The sequence below is a fragment of the Pomacea canaliculata genome, linkage group LG12 (genome assembly GCF_003073045.1).
Source record: "Pomacea canaliculata isolate SZHN2017 linkage group LG12, ASM307304v1, whole genome shotgun sequence".
In the NCBI taxonomy this organism is placed as follows: domain Eukaryota; kingdom Metazoa; phylum Mollusca; class Gastropoda; order Architaenioglossa; family Ampullariidae; genus Pomacea; species Pomacea canaliculata.
Window position 1 is genome coordinate 17016576 of NC_037601.1, and position 18066 is coordinate 17034641.

At 36.5% G+C, this 18066-nt stretch overlaps 2 protein-coding genes across 3 annotated transcripts; one reads left to right on the forward strand and one right to left on the reverse strand.

Annotated features, from left to right (window-relative positions):
• Positions 1 to 84: 84 nt before the first annotated feature.
• Positions 85 to 6459, reverse strand: LOC112576557 (enoyl-CoA delta isomerase 2, mitochondrial-like). The gene is made up of 10 exons (XM_025259107.1): positions 6325 to 6459; positions 5904 to 6060; positions 5334 to 5432; positions 4787 to 4966; positions 4271 to 4343; positions 3200 to 3302; positions 1922 to 2042; positions 1461 to 1550; positions 833 to 976; positions 85 to 626 (listed from the first exon to the last, which is right to left on the reverse strand). Exons 1-10 carry the CDS (start codon positions 6366 to 6368, stop codon positions 471 to 473), a joined length of 1167 nt encoding a protein of 388 aa, XP_025114892.1. The 5' UTR covers positions 6369 to 6459; the 3' UTR covers positions 85 to 470.
• Positions 6385 to 18049, forward strand: LOC112576554 (chromodomain Y-like protein 2). 2 transcript variants are annotated; one of them, XR_003101865.1, is made up of 8 exons: positions 6385 to 6454; positions 7012 to 8065; positions 10524 to 10999; positions 11335 to 11498; positions 11919 to 12129; positions 12489 to 12632; positions 13512 to 13735; positions 14570 to 18049. XR_003101865.1 is itself a non-coding variant. In XM_025259101.1 (7 exons), exons 1-7 carry the CDS (start codon positions 6431 to 6433, stop codon positions 13671 to 13673), a joined length of 2235 nt encoding a protein of 744 aa, XP_025114886.1. In that variant the 5' UTR covers positions 6385 to 6430; the 3' UTR covers positions 13674 to 18049. The 2 variants fall into 2 exon arrangements, 1 of the variants encoding a protein (XP_025114886.1); XM_025259101.1 differs by having other exon boundaries at positions 13512 to 18049.
• Positions 18050 to 18066: the final 17 nt, after the last annotated feature.

The following is an 18066-nucleotide window of genomic DNA, read 5'->3' on the forward strand; positions in this document are numbered from 1 at the left end:
GAAGCGTGCAGTCGTCAATGTGTGCGTCGGCAGACACAAGAACAAATGACGTTCTCTGACGACAGATAATATCAACAGAACAAGAACATCTTTCCTTTTTAATCTACAAATATCACCTCGCCCTTACAAAGTTTTACTAAATAATTTTTACGGTGAAAACAAAACAAACAAAAACTTAAAATAAATTTAATGAAAAGCTTTCATAATTTGTAATGATACGAGATCCCTGATAAGAATCTGCACCGCAGAATCAAAACACCGAAGAAAACGCCAGCGAAAGTCTAATTTATCACAGTGGTAACAATGTAAGTTATGCTGCTCTTGACTTAACATACCATGTCAATCACTTGCCAAAGTCATCATTTTGTAAACCCTCCCCCCCAAAAAAAAAAATTACTCCCTTTTCGCTTGCAGCATGAAAGGGTAATTATTTTTAAAAAAAGAGAATGAAGTATGGTAGGAAAATTTGATCAGAGGTTGGATTTTCTGGAGAAGAAGGACATGATGGCGTTAATGCAGTCTTCAGACTGCCAGCGCTCAACAAGCCGATCACACTCCGCCTCGTTAACACGGTGCAGCACCTCACGCTCCGCGAAGCGCGTCAGTATCTTGGAGAACTCCAGACTCTGCGACAGTAAGAAAAAGAAATTAGAGAAAGCAAGGAAGAAGAGATTCTTCAGTCGTCATTCAAACTGTAGCTATTTGTTTTTAGCAAGGTCATGTGAGGTGTAATTGCAGCCCACAAAAGACATACGCGCGCGCACGCACGCACGCACACAGGCACATCTATTCTCCATTTGTGCTCACTTAGAGCACACAGGTAAAGACACACCTTTGGAGGCAGAGTGCTGTAGTAGGCCACCAAAGCGTCTGTCTCTTTCTTGAAAACATTTTCCGGAAACACCCTCGTTACTAGGTTCCGCTCCTCAGCCTCTTGCGCGGTGATCTTCTTGTTGAAAAATAGCAGCTCTCCTGCCTGCATCACGAACAACGGTGAAAACGTGTAACCTTCCTTCTGTATACTTCAGTGATGTCACCCCACACAACAAACATGACAGCACAGGGACTGGATAGGAAAACCGTACTCACAACTCAATCGTTTAATCACGAAAGTGCTTGGTGGAATCATTGGTGCTATGGGAGGCCTGTTGATGCAATGACACTTTTTCCAAAAACCGGTCAACGGGCCAAGGATTAACGTTTGAGTTCAGACTTGGGTTTGGGTCAGAGTAAAGGTTACTGAAGATTTTTAACACTATTCATAACCACCCACAATCACCTACTTTGCGAGCTTCCTTACCTCCTTGTCTATGGGTTGCATATCTTGGCATCTATAACCTAGGCCCTAGGGCATCCAGAGTCCTCTCAGAGTTGCACTATTTTTAGCAAGGACTTCATAACTTAAAGCTTTCAAACTTTCACGCATCAACAAATGAAATCAATATAAACTTGAATCTTACCTTTGCCTGTCCCATTATTTTGGGGAAAATGTATGATGAGCAGCCCTCTGGAGACTGGCCTAGCTGAGAAAAGGGTGTGTGGAATGTTGCCTGCTCAAAAAGTAGCGAAACAACAACCCAAAATAGTAAACATTACATATGCGTATTCGTTTTAAAACTAAACAACTTTCCCATTAACGGCTTTTTCATGGGTTGTTTACAAATTTTCTTCTAACGCTTTTGCATTCATTTTTTTTTTCTGTATAGCAATTCTAAAGACTTTTGATAATATCCTGTCGACAATATTTCATGCTATTTAGAAAAATAAAAGTAGATAAATGTCTTCAAGCAATAGAAAACAAAAATTTATTTTGCCGACAGAAAATCACACATTTTTTGTTGTTGTTTACATAAATGATGGAAATGTCAGTGTGGATAATATTCAAAGTATGAAAAAAAAATCCCTTCAAGAAGATGCTCACCCTGTCTGTGCAGTACACTGCATCAAATAATCCTAACACAGTAACAGATATACCAACTGCAGGTCCATTTACCAAGGCTATAAGCGGTTTAGGAAAGTCAATGAAGGACTTTACATAATTCCTATAAAAAGAAGATGAACATTTTTGTTAAATTAAACGTTTACAAAATATATTTATACAACTTCTCACGTCAATGACAACAGAATAGATATATAACGTTTTATGATGATATAAATAAGATTTTGCAACTGTTTAACAGAAAACAATAGACAGAATTTTTTATAAAGATTTGCATTTAAAATTGCTAATGTTACAGTTCATGAAGTCAATTAAGATTCTTAAAAACATATTAATGTATCACAAATTTTAAAAAATGACATGACTAACATAGTAAAATCTGTAGGGTTGGTTAAAACTTAATAACAGGAGACAGTTTTTGACACAATTCAAAAGCATTAGACTAGCCATGAATCTATCCAGTCTGTTGATCTGGCCCATTATTGTAACCTATTTTTTTTAAACAGTGTTTCCTTAAAAACCAACCTGGACAGTTTGCGTTCTTTTTTTCGGATATCAGTAAATATAGGCGATATAAAACTAACCTGTAATTTTCAGCCTCCAATATCCATCCGCTTAATTATCCGTTACGATTTCTCCTGGTCCTGAAAAACTGCTACTTTAGCACAAGAAATAAGACTTTCAACGTCTGAATAACCCGAACTGTCACTCTGATTGGTATTGACTGCTGGCAATGTTGTCTATGGTGTACCAACATGACGTAATACACCGTTAGCAGCGCTCGTTAATAGCAGGTGCACATCGCGTGCTTTGGTAGCGGGTAATTAACGGATCGGTTTGGGATACTGAAATTTACAGGTTAGATTTATATTGCCTATATCTACCGATATCTGCAAAAAACGCAAACCATCCAGGTTGGTCTATGAAGCTGTGCATGCATTTTCTCATAAAACCCTCCTACTAATGAATTGTATAAATTGTTGCCCTCCCCACAATGATGGAGTATACACACAGATGTTACAAGCTGTGATTTGTCATCCTGATTTAAATGTGAATACTGACGTCTCATCCCAATAATACTCTGTAGTTCCAAAATCTGGAAGGCATGAATAACTGACTTTTCACAATTCCCATAGAGAAATGACATGGACATAAGAGATTTTCCTCATTGTGTCTTTCGTGAAATATTCAATCAAATAAGCTGTGAAGAAATAAACAACAACTTTATTTTTTTTTAAAAAAGAATAATCATTTACTTACTGAAGAACAACTTTTCCTTTTCGAGCCATTTCTGGAACCTGCTCAGGTGTCACATTTGTAAAATTTGCAAGGTCATTACCGCTACAATAGTAGTCACCCGCACCTAGTAAAAAATAGAAATGATCCCCCCACACCCATCTCAAATGTAGTAAATGTATCCCCTGTACGCAAGTATTAATGTCAAATTAGAATTACTAATACTGGCATACATATTTCAAAGGTAACATAAAGAAACAATACACAAACAATAAAGATCTTATGATCTACAACACGAAGTAAAAGAAACATGTTATTTCAACCAATGAAAAACCCAAACAAATCCAAAAAAATGAATAAAATAAAACAACAAAAAAGCCCAGAATAAAAGTCCCATATGATATCAAATGACTGATTCTAATACATGTTGGCCAAAACGTGAGACCACATTGACTAGACTGATATAAATTGTATTCTCTAGCCACTGTCAACGAATGTCTTCATGTTAGCAACAGGAGTGAGCTTGTGTCCTTCACATGAATAAACTCCAGCCAAATGCTAAAAGTGGTCTTTCGAGTGGCATAATTTGGATAGTATACAGGGCTTCTGCTTACACAAAAAATTGCGTACAGTACGCATTAAAAGTTCGGAGGACCCCTTCAATTTTCGTCAGTGGGGTCCCCTTCAAATTTGGACGAAGAACAGGGACCCCTTAAAAATCTGAAGAAGGGGTCCCTGGGACCCCAAAGAATTTAGCCTTAACAGAAGCCCTGGTATATATATATCTTTTAAACTGAATGACTATATACCTATGCATTTGTATAAATTGTTTTTGAAGCCTATAGTACTCCCAACAAAGGTATGTTCATAAACTAATTTGCCTAAATCAGTGGTTACATGGCCTTTGAATAAACCAATAGCTGAAACAGCTCAAGATCAACATTTTAAATGTCATTTGCCACAAAAAAAATTGTTGCATTGTACCAGTAGAGAAATTGCTAAACTGCTATCTCTTATCTTCCACATTTCAAAGCAAAGAGAACTATTTGAAAAATGATCTCCCAATTTTGGCTAAACTTAAGATGCTAACATTACCTGTAATAACAGCTACTGCAATATTCTTATCGTCTGCAGCTTCTTTCAGAGTCTCAGCTATATTGTCATACATCTGCAAAATGCAAGTTAATACCAGCAATAACATGTGGTGTAAATTGTAACAATCCTCAATGTTACTTACTTTACATAAGAAAATACCTCAACTTTTTCACTAATATGTACACAAATTATTTGTGCAAAACTAAGTATACTCAAACAAGCATGTGTGCATAATTTTATCCACACAGAAAAGTATATAATATTTATATTAATTACACTTTTATCATATTTAAAGCCTATTCTACAGCAATTGAACTTACAAAAAAGATCACATGGACAACTAGAAAGAAAAAGGCACAAAAATATTCAGTCAAGATCAGGGATGGGCTGCATCAACATTTATTATTTTCTTTCTATAAAATACTAGTTTCTAAAAAAGTCAGGCCATTTTATGGCTATGAAGAAAGATATCAACTCTAAAGAAGCCCACCCCAAGTCTTCAAAATACAGTCCCACCTGCCAGGTCAGAGCATTTTTTTTATCTGGCCTGTTCAGTAAGATACGGAGAGCTTTATTATCTTTTGTGATTTGAAGACCTGGATATTTGTCTGCATTAGCTCCCTGTGGATTTGGAGTCACATCTTCTGCTGCAGTCAGTTTATTGATGAGCTGAATATATTTTTGCTGGGCATCATCCTAAGAAGTAAGCATGAAATAAAATTCTGCATCACAGAAAAGTATTATAAATTCCACTTTGAAAGTGTTGCAAACTAGTTTAATACATAATGAGAACAGATACTACATAATTTATAAATAAATTTATAGATTTTTATGATATCCAAAAATTTGGTAAGTAAAATGTGATTGATCTTAAAAAAAATTAATATTTCCACTGACTGTCACATGCTTGAATATGCAAACTTGCATACAAGCATATATAATAACAACCCATCTATCCACACTGAACAACATGTGTGTGAGAGAAAGGAGAAAAAGAATGAAAGAAATAAGGGGAAACAGAGCTTGGTAAGAGATATACAGATGGGCATGACAGTTATCCTACCTGTGACATACTGGCAAGTGCATTCCAAGCTTCCCACTTAGCCTTACCGACAAAATCAAATGCCCCGGGCTTTGGAGCATCACACTTTCCTTTAGATGCCTGATATCAAAACGGGTAAGAAAAGTAAAGTAATAATAATAAACATTTTTATAGCCCTTTTCCAATGATTTGCTCAGAGTGCTTTACAGAAGTGATATAGACAGACCTATCCACATAAATGGAATACTAACAACCATGCACCCATATTCACATGTAACAGACCCACTCACTTCTACAACATACACACAAAGTAAATACTGACACATTATTCATGTTCATGGTCAGGACAGGGTTGCAGAGAAGTCTGTTCTGAAAAAATGCATCTTAAGTTTGGACTTTAAACGTGGTAAGAGAATGTAGCATCTAATGTGACTAAAAGTACTGCTTTGAGATGACAATAACACATGAAACATTTTGACTATGTATAAATGTATGAGAACTGAACACATAACATGATTGTTAGAGGTTTTAGGTAAGAAATAGTAGAAAAAGTATTGTGCCCTCTCTGCGTGTTGGTGAAGTCCAACAAACCTGCTTGAACAATGCGTAAATCTGCAGCTTAACATCGTTTCCTGGTTCTTCTTTCAGCGTGTTAAGCCTATTTTTGGCCGCTTCAAATGCTTCATCATGAGCTGGCATTCTGTACAATACGCTCTGGTGGAATTCACACAGTTGAGCACCAACTTCTCTGTTTAATTAAAAAAAAATAAATAATGGCAATCAGTGTGCATCTCAACCCATAGCGAGAAACATTACAAACACTTTGGCGTGGGCTGTTCAAAGTCCATCGAATCAAGAACACTAGCAGACGTCCACTGCAAAGTTCCAGGATACTTCAACAACTTCGGTCCTTTGCTATTTTTCCAGATTATTCGCGTGATACATGTTAGTCATTACAACTATTTCTTAGGTTGCATTTATTAATTATTTTGCAGAAAAAATTACTTTTCACCTTCTGAAAAAAGTCGCCCGACGAACAGTTCGAAGTAGCATCATTCTTGATAACCTTTCAACCGGAAGTACTTTGTGTCAGTTACCTCCCATACAGGTATCGTACAATGGCGGACACAAAATACTATGAGGTAAACGTTTTTCATCATCCTAACTACTGTCATGATAACTACTTTTCTTTATTTATAATTTAGAGAACTCGAGTTCTTTTATTTAGTAGATTCCCAGTTCTTTTTAAGCAGCCACCGAGTGCGATCCTTTGTTTGACTGAAGCAGACGACCGCTTGCACTACAGGTTTGCATTGCGGTTGCCGCGCCATCGCAGCGGTGATCGACCCTGGTAATCATCGTCAAAGAGCAAGGATTTTAGACGGGTCCCAACAATGGAACGCCCATGCCTTTCTTTTTGCACTCTGACTTGCCTTTAGCAGGTCAAATTTCTGGGGCCAATCAATATTTATTTAATCATTTTTTCGTACTACATGTAATTCAGAATGTTTTCTATGAACGACACTGATGCTTGAATGGTCGAAGACGTCAAAGTCCCTAACAATGATGGAAATGTCTCCTGTGCTTTAAGTTACAATTTTTTTCTCTGACTGAATGAATAAAATTTTTCCTATATGATCACGACATTTTGTTTAGATAGTTTATTGTATAATTAATAAAACATCACATTTTTTTTCAGGTTGAAAAGCTCGTGAAGAAAAAAGTGGAAAATAAGAAAGTAATGTATCTAGTTCGATGGAAAAATTTTGGACCAGAATATGATACATGGGAACCAGCAACTAATCTCAAAACATGTTATATGGCATTTATTGATTTTGAAAGGAGACAAAAATGCATAAAGTCATCTTCGGTAGCTGCAAAACTTCTAAAGAAGAGCAGGGAACTGTCCAACAAATCCAGTATTGCACGGCTTTCTAATAGTTCTACAACAATTAGAAACTCTACCAAGAACAAAAGTCATAAGATTAAAGAACTTAAAGCTAAGCCCAAAAAACTTGGCATAGTGGCACCATTGACAAAACAAAGCAAAACGCTGAAACAAATGGATGATCGTAAAAAGAACACTACAATATCATTGTCAAAGAAAACACCTTCAATAACTGAGAAAAAGACTGCCACAAAGAGAGAGGGGCAGCTCCATTCTTCTTACAAGAAGAAAAAGAAAATTTTTTCACCATTGAAACGACAGTTAGAAGTTGGAAGTCCTGGTAAAAAGGATGACACAAAAGAAAAGAAACAAAAACTGCAAATTCGAAAGACAGGAAGTCTTGCAAAAAAATATTCCAAATCAAAAAAGAAAGTGAACAATTATAGCACTGACAATCTAGCTAATTTTGTTGTTGATAATGCTGTGAATGAGATGACACCAAGTGTTGACAATACAGAGAGGATAGCGCAAACATTATATTCAAAGGAGAAAATACCAGCATATAAAACACTCCAGAAATCCAAACATATAACAGATAATAACAATAGTACATTCAGTGAAGATGAGTTTGATAGTGATGATGACAGTATTTTGTACTCACTTAATGAGCCAGAATCTGGGCATAAAGAGAGTGAGCATAAGAAACATCAAAAACAGAAAAAATCCTTGAGTGACAAACAGAGTGTGAAGAAACTCTCAAAAAAAGCTTCGCAAACATTTGGAAGCTCACTGCTTCCCAGCAAAAATTCAAGAAAAAGGATGTCACTGCTGGACTTCAAGAAGCCTAAGAGCAAACAGAAGCAAGGTAAGCTTTCAACAACTGTGGGTCAATCAGATTCTCAGTTTTCCCATTACAAATATTATGTAATGCTTCATGAGTGTACATCTTCATTTTAATGACAGGCTTATTTTGGGGGTTGATTTCTTTTGTGATTTTCACATTTTGCCAGACTTTAGTGACTTAACTTGCTTCTGTTGGAAAAAAAACAATAAACCAATTTCTCACTTTTGTTTTTTTTACTAATACATTGAAGAGGATTAAACTAATCTACAATTATAAATACAGTTAATAAAATTCAGTGGACCCCAATCCGTTTCTCTAGGAGGCAAAGAATGTAAAATCTTCCCGTGGACGAGCTGGGCTTTAGAAATTACAATACTGCTTGCCAGTGGCTAGTTTCTCGTTGTTAGAAGCTTGATTGTAAGAATTTGTATTGCAATTTTTTTGATGATGGAGTAGAATTTTCTCTTTAGTCTTCCGTTGGACAATTAAACGCAAATACACACTATCAATATCGAAATGCATGCGAGAGAAACGGAAATAGGATAATAGAGAGGAGTCAAAAGAGTTAAAACGTTTTTTTACAAGTCGTACTGTTTATACAGATATACTGTTTCGTAATACAATTTTTGTCTATAGTTATAATGGACAGTACTTTATCAAACTGTAGGTCTCGCAAAATTCGATCTTACAAAACAATCACCAGGACTTTTGTTGTTGCGTGTATGTTCAGTCAAGTAGGGCTGAATACTGCCGGACATTCGGGACAAACAAATCGATTTTGGTCGCTAACAACGGTGACGGCGGTTAAGAGCCATCTTCCTAGGTAAAATATATCATCAGTGTGCAGACCAAAGAGCGGAAAAGATGAAACGGTTGGTGCGGCATTAGGGAAGATGCGCGTAAACACTTTTTCCGTTCTTCTTTCCAAGAAATGAAGTTCGCGATAATGCCCCGCCCACCAGACCTTAAAAATGAGATCAGATCCAAATGTGCCACACCTTATAGTCAACTGCGAGCCTTCTTTACAAGGAAATGCTGGTTGTTTACAGCGAAAAATGTGCAATATATCGGTATCTATAGTTTCCTCGTCGCATTAGTGTTTAATTAGAAAAACATCAGCGCATGCGTACTGACGGTCTGTCAGTGATCGTGCGTTTCTTTACAAAAAATTGTAAAAGTACTAAAGGAATTTACAGTAGATACAGTAATAATGTAGCACGGTTAGTCGTTTGTATGCTTTATGTTTATACTGAGCGATTTCCGTTGTCCTCATTTATTCTTTACGGTATTCAACTTTTTTTTTTCATTGGTCTTACGCTTAATGATTTCATCCTCGAAAATAAATATTCATTTCACGCTATCTCCAGAATTATTGATTCAGTGGGTAGGAAAATATTGCAGTTTCGAAAGAAGATACTGGTATATTACGAGTTAACATTTTTAGCCAACGACCTTTGTTTACTTTGGTCTAGCTTTATTAGAAAAATCGGAATTTTTTTTTAAGGGGGCGGGGATGTATGTAATCGGACCTAAAGACTGGCAACCATTCTCAAAGAGTCACAGCTAGGACGGCGTCGATATGATGAGAAATTCTATTGTTGCTTTAAAAAAAAAATCTGCTAAATCAAAAAATCGGAAGTTTTACTTTTCCGAAAAAACGCGTGTCTGCTTCGTAAAAGCTTGAGTCTTTGGGTGCAGAGAGTTAGCATACCAGACACTATCCCTGTGTGATATCCTCATATCGACTCTAACGAAATTTCCTTAAACTGTTCTGTGCGACCTTTTCACACATTTCCGCCGTTTGTTGTAATCGTATTTTGTCAGACTTCTGCTCTGTCATTGTTTGATGGTTGTAGCGTTTGGCATCCTCCTAACGTCACTTGACATTTTAATACCTGGTTTAATATAAATCATAAATTATCAATCAACACCATCTTGCCGTATTGAATACATTAGTATTTTTTTAAAATTTTGATTTGGATAGGAAGAAATTTACTTGTTGGACTTTGTTAGACAGGTATAAAACATCACAGTACCAATAATATTGCCATAATCTTGCTGTGGCTGCGTTCATAATTACAATGGCCAACTTAAATAATCCCAGTGTTCAGTTAACTCTTGAAAAGTGTGCTTAGATACAAAAATAAACAAAAGAGACATAAAACAAGTGCTAGTTATAGGATGCTGCTGCTGTTGTTCATGCAGTCATGAATGCCTATGTATAGATACATTATTAGAAGGCAAAAGGTGCTTGAACACTGATAGCTCTGTTTCTTCCATGAGAATTAGTCACCTATGCTTTCTCCATGATTTGTATTTGTGTGTTATTTGTTTATTCATTTGTGTGTTGTTTACATGCTGTTCTTTGCTACACCGCAGTTTCCACTCTTAAGCTCTAATGTCCCTGTTTCCTTTTCCATACCTTTCCTGAAAAGAGTAAGACTGAAAGTTTATTGATGAAACACTATTTGCTCTACAGCTCCTTTTGCCCACCTCCTTCGTCCATCTTCACCAACTCCATTTTTCACCCCTTTGAAAGCAGCAGCACACAGTCCACTGCGTGGTGCACTGATGCCATCCAGCAGCTCTCTCACCATGGATAGCCTTGTTGGGGATGTACCAGCTTACCAAGCAGCACCAACAGGGCCTCTAAGCCCATCCTCCATGTCCTACAAAATTCTTCTAGATGACCTTCCCAGTCAGTTACATCCACGGTCTAAAGGGAGTAAGAAGAAAGAAAATGGCAGTGGTGTTAGCAGCACCACCTGCGGAAGTGGGAGGGATGCAGGGGACAATGAAAACATCCAGGTAGCAGAACCCATTGAAAGACGCATCAGTGTTCGGGCCACTGAATGTGTCTTCCGGTACAAGCAGATTGTGGTGAAGAAATGCCATCGCTACACCCAGATCTGGCTTAACACCCAGACAACATTGAAGAATGCCTTTAATCCCAGTGTAGGTGTTTGCTAGATTTTACTAGAATATGTCTCATGCTTAGCTTGAAAAGACTGCTGTTTCAGCAAGAATAGCTAAACAGCATAGATGTTTGCATTGTATTGTGCATGCATATATATTTGTATGTTGAATGAATAGAAGATGATGTAGGGCTGTTGTCACACTTAGTGTATCTCTTAGAATATGGAGGATATAATGCTGATTGTACTTACTCATGTGTAGCCAGTATGTCTGAAAATATTAACTAAAAGGCAGCATACTTTAGATGCACCATGCTTTGGCCTGCTGGGATTTCAGAATATGGCACTGACAATAAATCATGTGTGTCCTTAAAGGTGGTACAGGAAGTTGTCGCAGCCCTCAACACAGCCAAATATGATGATAGCAGTCTTGTGCTGTTTGGTGGCATTGGCAATGTTTTCAGCTCTGGCACTGATCTTCATTTCCTTGTGACAGGGGATAGACGAGTGGCAGCCAGACAAATGGCTGATGCTCTCAGGTATGGAGCAGGTGAAGAAAAGAGTGTGAATTCCACAAATGATGCTGCATCTTCATTTGATGTTCATGTTTAGTGGTCAAAATATGCCGAAGAGCAAATAGTTTATAAAAACTCCTCATTTTGTGTGTAAGTTTAGTGACATGAAATGCTTTATTTGCTGATGATGGCCTTTTCAAGTTAGAAATGTAGAAGGAGAGACTGTAATAGCATCAAACATTTTTATTTTTTAGTGTCATGTGCACAGAATTGTATAATATATTGGTGGGAAATTTTAAGTAAGTTTTCCGTTCATTGCTGCTAATGTACTTCTTGCATTGGTAAAGCCAAACTGCTTGACAGAGCACTAAAGACATCTGAGAAAAAAACAGTGTGACATTTGCAGAGTTCTAAAAACTTTTCATCTGTACTTTTATTTCACAGGGAGCTTACTAAAGCATTTATCACCTTTCCAAAGCCAGTCATGGCAGCAGTTGGTGGGGCAGCTGAGGGGCTAGGAGTTGCATTGCTGTGCCTTTGTGACGTGGTCTACTCTAGTGACAAGGCTTCTTTTCATCTGCCATATTCTAACCTTTCCCAGACGCCTGAAGGATGTTCCTCTTTCACCCTTCCATTAGCCTTGGGACTGGCATCAGTTAGTGTTTTGTTTGTATGAGTATACCTGAGAACTAGAGCTTGCTGAATTTTAAGATTTATAAATATCAGTGTTTAGTATTATGCTCAGAAAGGTCAGCACTTTGTTATTAAAAAAATTTTATTGCCTTTAATTTTATGGGATGAAGAGTTTTTGTCATCTCTCTTGTTATAGACTTTGAAGAACTTTGAAGATTTAGTTGGTATTGTTTAGAAACTGTACTTTCCTACTTTACATTTTATGATTTGTAACATAAGTGAATTTCAAGTCATTAAAACAATGCCATCATTAATTTAGCATAGAATTCATGGTTTTAGATAATTTTCTGATCTTTGAAATGTTGACCTTTTGCTCTGCAGGCCAATGAACTGCTATTTGGTGGACGATGCATTACAGCTATGGAGGCTTATCAGCTAGGACTGGTATCACACGTCTTCTGGCCCACTGCTCTTATGCAGGAAGTCATACCAAGGGCCGAGAACATGGCAAGCTGTTCCGCCAAGGTATGCTTAGTGGTAGAGCACATTTTCATGTATATGTGCATGCATAAGTGTAGGGGGTGTTTGTGTTATCAATGCATGCATTTCTAATATTCTTATAAATTTTGGCCAAAGTCGTCAATTATTATGTTTTGTATTTAGGACTTGTGCTTCCATTGTACATATATTTCATGGTTCATATTACTACTCATGGTTTTTGCTAAACATCAGGAGATATATGTCTGTCCACATGGATCTTACTTACGCTGTCATGGTAGGGTGGAGGCATCTGTTGAGGCTATGTTCTCAAAAGATTGACTTTGTTTAATCCCAGTTGGCAGTTATAACTGAGAAAGTGTGCTAAGTTACAAAAGTCGCAAAAAAAATAGATAGAACAAGCGCTAGCTACAAGATAAGGATAAAGCAAGTGGTTCATCAAGGAAAATATAAAAACATTCAATCTTACATATAGGCCATGCTTAAGACATCACACATGCATGCACATGCACACACACACACATGCACAGAACATACAACTGACATTTCTACTGTGGTTGAGCAGCTAGACTGCACAGGGTACAAATAATTTTTAGTGCCTGTTACTTCTGCATACAGGCTTAGCACAAAGTTTACCTTAGGTAAGTAAATTCTCTTGCTAGTACATGTTCTGTTATGGACAAAATGCTGGACGCCTTTCTAATGATGTGCTGGTCACAGAAGGAAGCTGAATCCTTCTTATCATCAGTTACATGTAATACCAATTATTTTAGTACTGTTCAGACTGTTCTTATAATTGTCTTGTGTCATGTTTCTTTATGATATGCTTTTCCCAGTAGCTTTATTTATAAACCTGTTGTGATATTCCATTATTCTGAAGGTTACTATAAATTTTCACTTTAACAGGTGCTGGAGGGTACAAAGCTGCTGATTCGGTCTCATCATCGCACCAAACTGGAACTGACCAATGAGACAGAGTGCAACTTGCTGTTGGAACGATGGTCTTCCAATGAGTGTCAGCGTGCCATTGAAGCATATCTAGCAAATGAGAACAATTTTTCCCACTGACACAAACACAAAATTTCATTTTGGATGTCCCACATATTGATGGCAGCTTGACACCAGATGATGTAAGATGAAACTTTAAGATTCTTTAAACATTAAGTCTTCTTGCTGCAATTTTTGTATGTACAGTAATGCTCAGATGCAATTGTGTCTTTACGATAACAATAGTAACATAGACTATTGCCAGTATGAGTTTTTCTGAACTATTAACATTCCTTTTGCAGTTCAGATAAAATTTGTATTATTGGCATCTAGTTTGTTCATGTAACAACAGAAAGTAGGAGGGACAAATGGATGCCACTCCCACTTCTCTCCCAAGAGAACACAATTTTATCCTATAAATTTTTCCTTTTCTAGAATCTCCATTGTATGTTTTATAATGATCAAATCATGTTTCTCTTTAAATAATTATAACCCATCAAATCCATTATATACCTCAAAAAACAATAGCAAATTGTAGTTTAAATGAATCAAAGCTCTAATTTAATGTCACATTTTTGTTGTTGTTGAAATACTCAGTTCTTCGCTTCTTGGCTTTTGGAAATTCCGGTACAGCATTGCCTTACTTTTGCCATTTATCTTATTATTAGAAATTAGGTGTGACTGATGTATTCTTGTCAAAAATGCCTTATATAATATGATTTTGTAACTATCATATAGGTTGGTCACTCAAAAGCTGGCAAAAGCACTTAAAGAAGTTTAAATCTTTTTAAATTTAACATGCTGTGGGCAAGAATTTTAAAAGAATTTTAAGGTGGGCTGTGAAGTATTTGTCTTGAGTAATGAAAAGTGCAGTTATGAAGGTAGCTGGATCTGTTTCTAACTCACAGTTTATATACATTTTAAATCCTTGGTATGATAATAATGTCATTGATTTTACTTGGTTCTTCACATTGCAGGAAATTTTCGATGTGTATCTTCCTGTAGGCATAACAATGTCAAATGATGCAAAGATTTGGGGTTTCACAGGAGAATCCTTTCTTTGAAGGTTGTATTTACACACCTTGTGATTTGTCAGTTAATGTCTTGATAACTAAGATGTACTCCATGCAGTAAGTTGGATTGTCTTTGAGCTTATCAGATATTTTAGAGAAACTTGCAGAACTTCTGTTGCTTGTGTTTCACTCAGGGATGTTTGCAAGATGTATACAGGCAAATGTACAGTTGTAAAACAGGTACAATTACTAAGATTTTGACACTGCATCCAATTTAGCAGCTGTGAATCTTGCCTAGCAGTTTTGTTTGTAAATTTTTATTGAGGAAAAAAGTTGAGCATGTCAAAGATATAGCAGCATATTTTCTGTCTACTGCAATGAAAGGCCATAATCCTAGTAATTGCAAAATGAATATCTTGTAAACATATTAAGACTGAGAAGGAAGTGCTGAAGGATGTCAGTGGGTAGCTTATTGTATTTCACAGAGTTTCTCACGGAGCTAGTTGTCTTGCTGATGTTGAGCTGCCATTCAAAAGCACAGGTGTATACGAGCTTGCATACCAACATTTCTTACATAAAGCCTTACGCATCTAGCTTAATTAGAGCCTCTGACATGTACTTCAGGACACAACCATGTTAAATACAGGTACCTGTCAGCAGCAACCAACCTCTTTAGTGAGAAATAGCAAAGAACTTTTATACCGGGGATGCTATGAAAAGTATCAAGATAGTACATCATTTTGTCTGTTTCCCAATCTGTGTGGTGCCATATTGTTATTGGTGAGCAGCACATTTATTTTAAACCATTTACCTTTTTATTATTCAAAAGGCAGTAATCTATGCCACAAAGTGTTCTGAATGCAAACTTGCTTAGTCATGGTTTACATTGTCTGTGTTCTGTTGGACAGTTGATAAAACCAGTAAGATGTGGTTTGTTAGAATTATTATTTTACTTTTACAATTCCACCAGTTTCTTCTCTTGTTGCTTGAATTGTAAATCTGTGACTCATAAATATAGACTGCCATCTAGTGGGGGTTGGAATATCATCACTCTTCAGTACCTTGAATTTATGATCGTGGGCAGCATATTTTGGCAGCTTTTTTAAAAACTGGGTTTATCTCTGCACCTATCAGTTGAAAACTTCAAATCCCGGATCTAATTTTACGTTTTTTAGAATTTTTTAGTCTTTTTTTTTTAACCAGCCTTTCTTTTATTTTGATTATTTAGATTAAAACTTGTTTTTATAACTATTTCTTACTTCAGGGTAATTTTTTTTTCATCAATTTATTTCCTCATATTCTGTATTCTTTACTTTTGGGAGTGTATTATTATTTTTATTTTTTTTAACCGCAATGGCTTGTAAAAATGTGGCAGTCATACCTTCTTAAAATGTTTGCAGCGATGTTGCTTCTGATTATCATGATTTAGTCTGCCTTGGGCTGCAGCTATAAAAACCGATATTGTAAAGATCTACATTTTGTGTACAGTCCATAACTATGCCTACAGAGTCAGTGCTGTGGTAGGCATAGTTATGGACTGTACACAGTGCTGTGGGTATTTTCAGTCCACAGGTTTGCCAGTGCTGTAGGTATTTACAGTCTGCAGCTTTTGCTACAGAAAGTTTGCCAGGGCTGTAGGTATTTAGCAGAGGTAAAGGATGCTCATGGGTATGGATGTATCACCAATTCTTCTCACATCTCTGAATAATGATAATGCCAAGGCCTTGTCAGAAAAACTGAATTGTTTTGCTTAGTTACTGTCATCCACATCCTTAATACTTTATGTCAGAAGCCTTTTATTCTGGTACAGTCGAACTTCTGAAAGTCAAAGGTTCAAGGGACCGATGAAGAAAATGGTGTTATGGAAGTTTGTTGAAAAAAAGAACATTTTTTTCACTGTGGACGTTTCTCGGGTACCCTGTGGAGACGGAGTTGCACTTATTGCACACGAGCTTCCTATACAGAAAGAATATGGGAGCACAGGGTCGATAGGGGAACAGTACACGATTTTACACTTTCCAATGTATTTTCAAATGGCTTCAACATGCTGAGCAGCTTAAAATTATCCGAGCTGTAAAAGTTTTTGGTTAGACCAATTTGAGCAACGGAAGTTAAGTATGCATTTATTTAATAGAAAACCAACTGATGTTTCAAATTCGAGAATTTCGACTTCTTTTCCTGTAAAAGGCTACTATATACTCTTTCTTAAAGGCCAAGAAAACTGCATGTCTTTTCTGTTTTCAAACAACAGAGCATGGTTGGTGAATACAAAGTTCAGAGTAGATTTTGAGAGTAAATGAATGAGTGCTAGCCCCCCTACTTCAGCATAAAACTAAACTCATGCTCACAGACTTTAGTCAAGTGTACATGTTCCTTTATAACTGGGCACCAATCTACTTATCTTGAAATTTTGATGCAATTCTTTGTACATCATCACCCTGCTATTGCAGTGTGCTTTTTGTGTTTGCAATTGAGAGAATCTCCATTTCTTTTCAGCAAGTATTTGAACCCAGATCAGTTCTTGTCTTCATTTCATACATTAACATGTACATAACCTTTATTTATTGTTAAATTTGATCTGAATTCAGATCCAGATTTATGAAAGATATGTTTTTATTTTATGCCATTCTTTATGCTTTGTCATTCTCAACAAGCACTTTATATGTTGTCAAAACAGTGCTTTGTACTGATTCATTTTTAGAGGACAGCTAGTGACGCACATTTGATGCATTAAAAATGTCTTTAAAAGTGTTTCAAGGGTATGTTTTCATCAGTTTCATAAAAACACTTGGACAAGATATGCAATATCAATAAAACAGATTGTGCTAATAGCTACAAGCTAATGAATGAGCCTTTAAGTGGACTGCATATCATTATTTCTCGTAATATCCTTCATTAAGGCCATAGAATAGTGTGCACACATTGAGGGATGGATGGTCAGTGGTTCAACTGATTCTCCCTCCACCCCTATAATCAGGGGAATGCAACATTTCAATGGGGCTTTGAGTTCTCTTACAATCTGTTTCATACTGTCCTTAAGTATTTGAATATTTTATGTAAAAAAGTATTTCACTTTTCTATTTTTGACAGGATTGTAAGTTGAATCTTAAAGATCAAACTTCCACCATCCACACAGAAAAAATAGTTCAACCCTTGGGAGGAAGTTGAAGTTACTTGTCAGACCAGATATAAAAAAATTAATAAAGTACCATGCATGCTTCTCAACTTACTCCCTGGCTAGAACCATTCTTTCCTGCCCTTATATGGAAGTTCAGTCTTTAACTAGATAAAATCATGACTGTTTACATTTCACATGGAGCTTATCCAAACTTGTATGTATTACTCTGTACCTGATCAATGTACTTTTACATAAAAAGTCAATAGTAAAAATTTTGATAGCTTTATGGATTTGTGAGGTTTGTTGTTAATAAATTCTGACCAATGCTTTGTTGCTACCAAGT

Excerpts from the sequence above, each read along its gene's own strand:
- LOC112576554 (XM_025259101.1), top strand. The coding sequence starts at position 6,431 with ATGGCGGACACAAAATACTATGAG. Across the intron at positions 8,066-10,523 it reads TAAGAGCAAACAGAAGCAAG|CTCCTTTTGCCCACCTCCTT; the intron begins GTAAGCTTTCAA and ends TTTGCTCTACAG. Across the intron at positions 11,000-11,334 it reads AGAATGCCTTTAATCCCAGT|GTGGTACAGGAAGTTGTCGC; the intron begins GTAGGTGTTTGC and ends GTGTCCTTAAAG.
- LOC112576557 (XM_025259107.1), bottom strand. The coding sequence starts at position 6,368 with ATGATGCTACTTCGAACTGTTCGTCGGGCGACTTTTTTCAGAAG. Across the intron at positions 5,433-5,903 it reads TTTACGCATTGTTCAAGCAG|GCATCTAAAGGAAAGTGTGA; the intron begins GTTTGTTGGACT and ends TTTTGATATCAG. Across the intron at positions 627-832 it reads ACAGCACTCTGCCTCCAAAG|AGTCTGGAGTTCTCCAAGAT; the intron begins GTGTGTCTTTAC and ends TTACTGTCGCAG.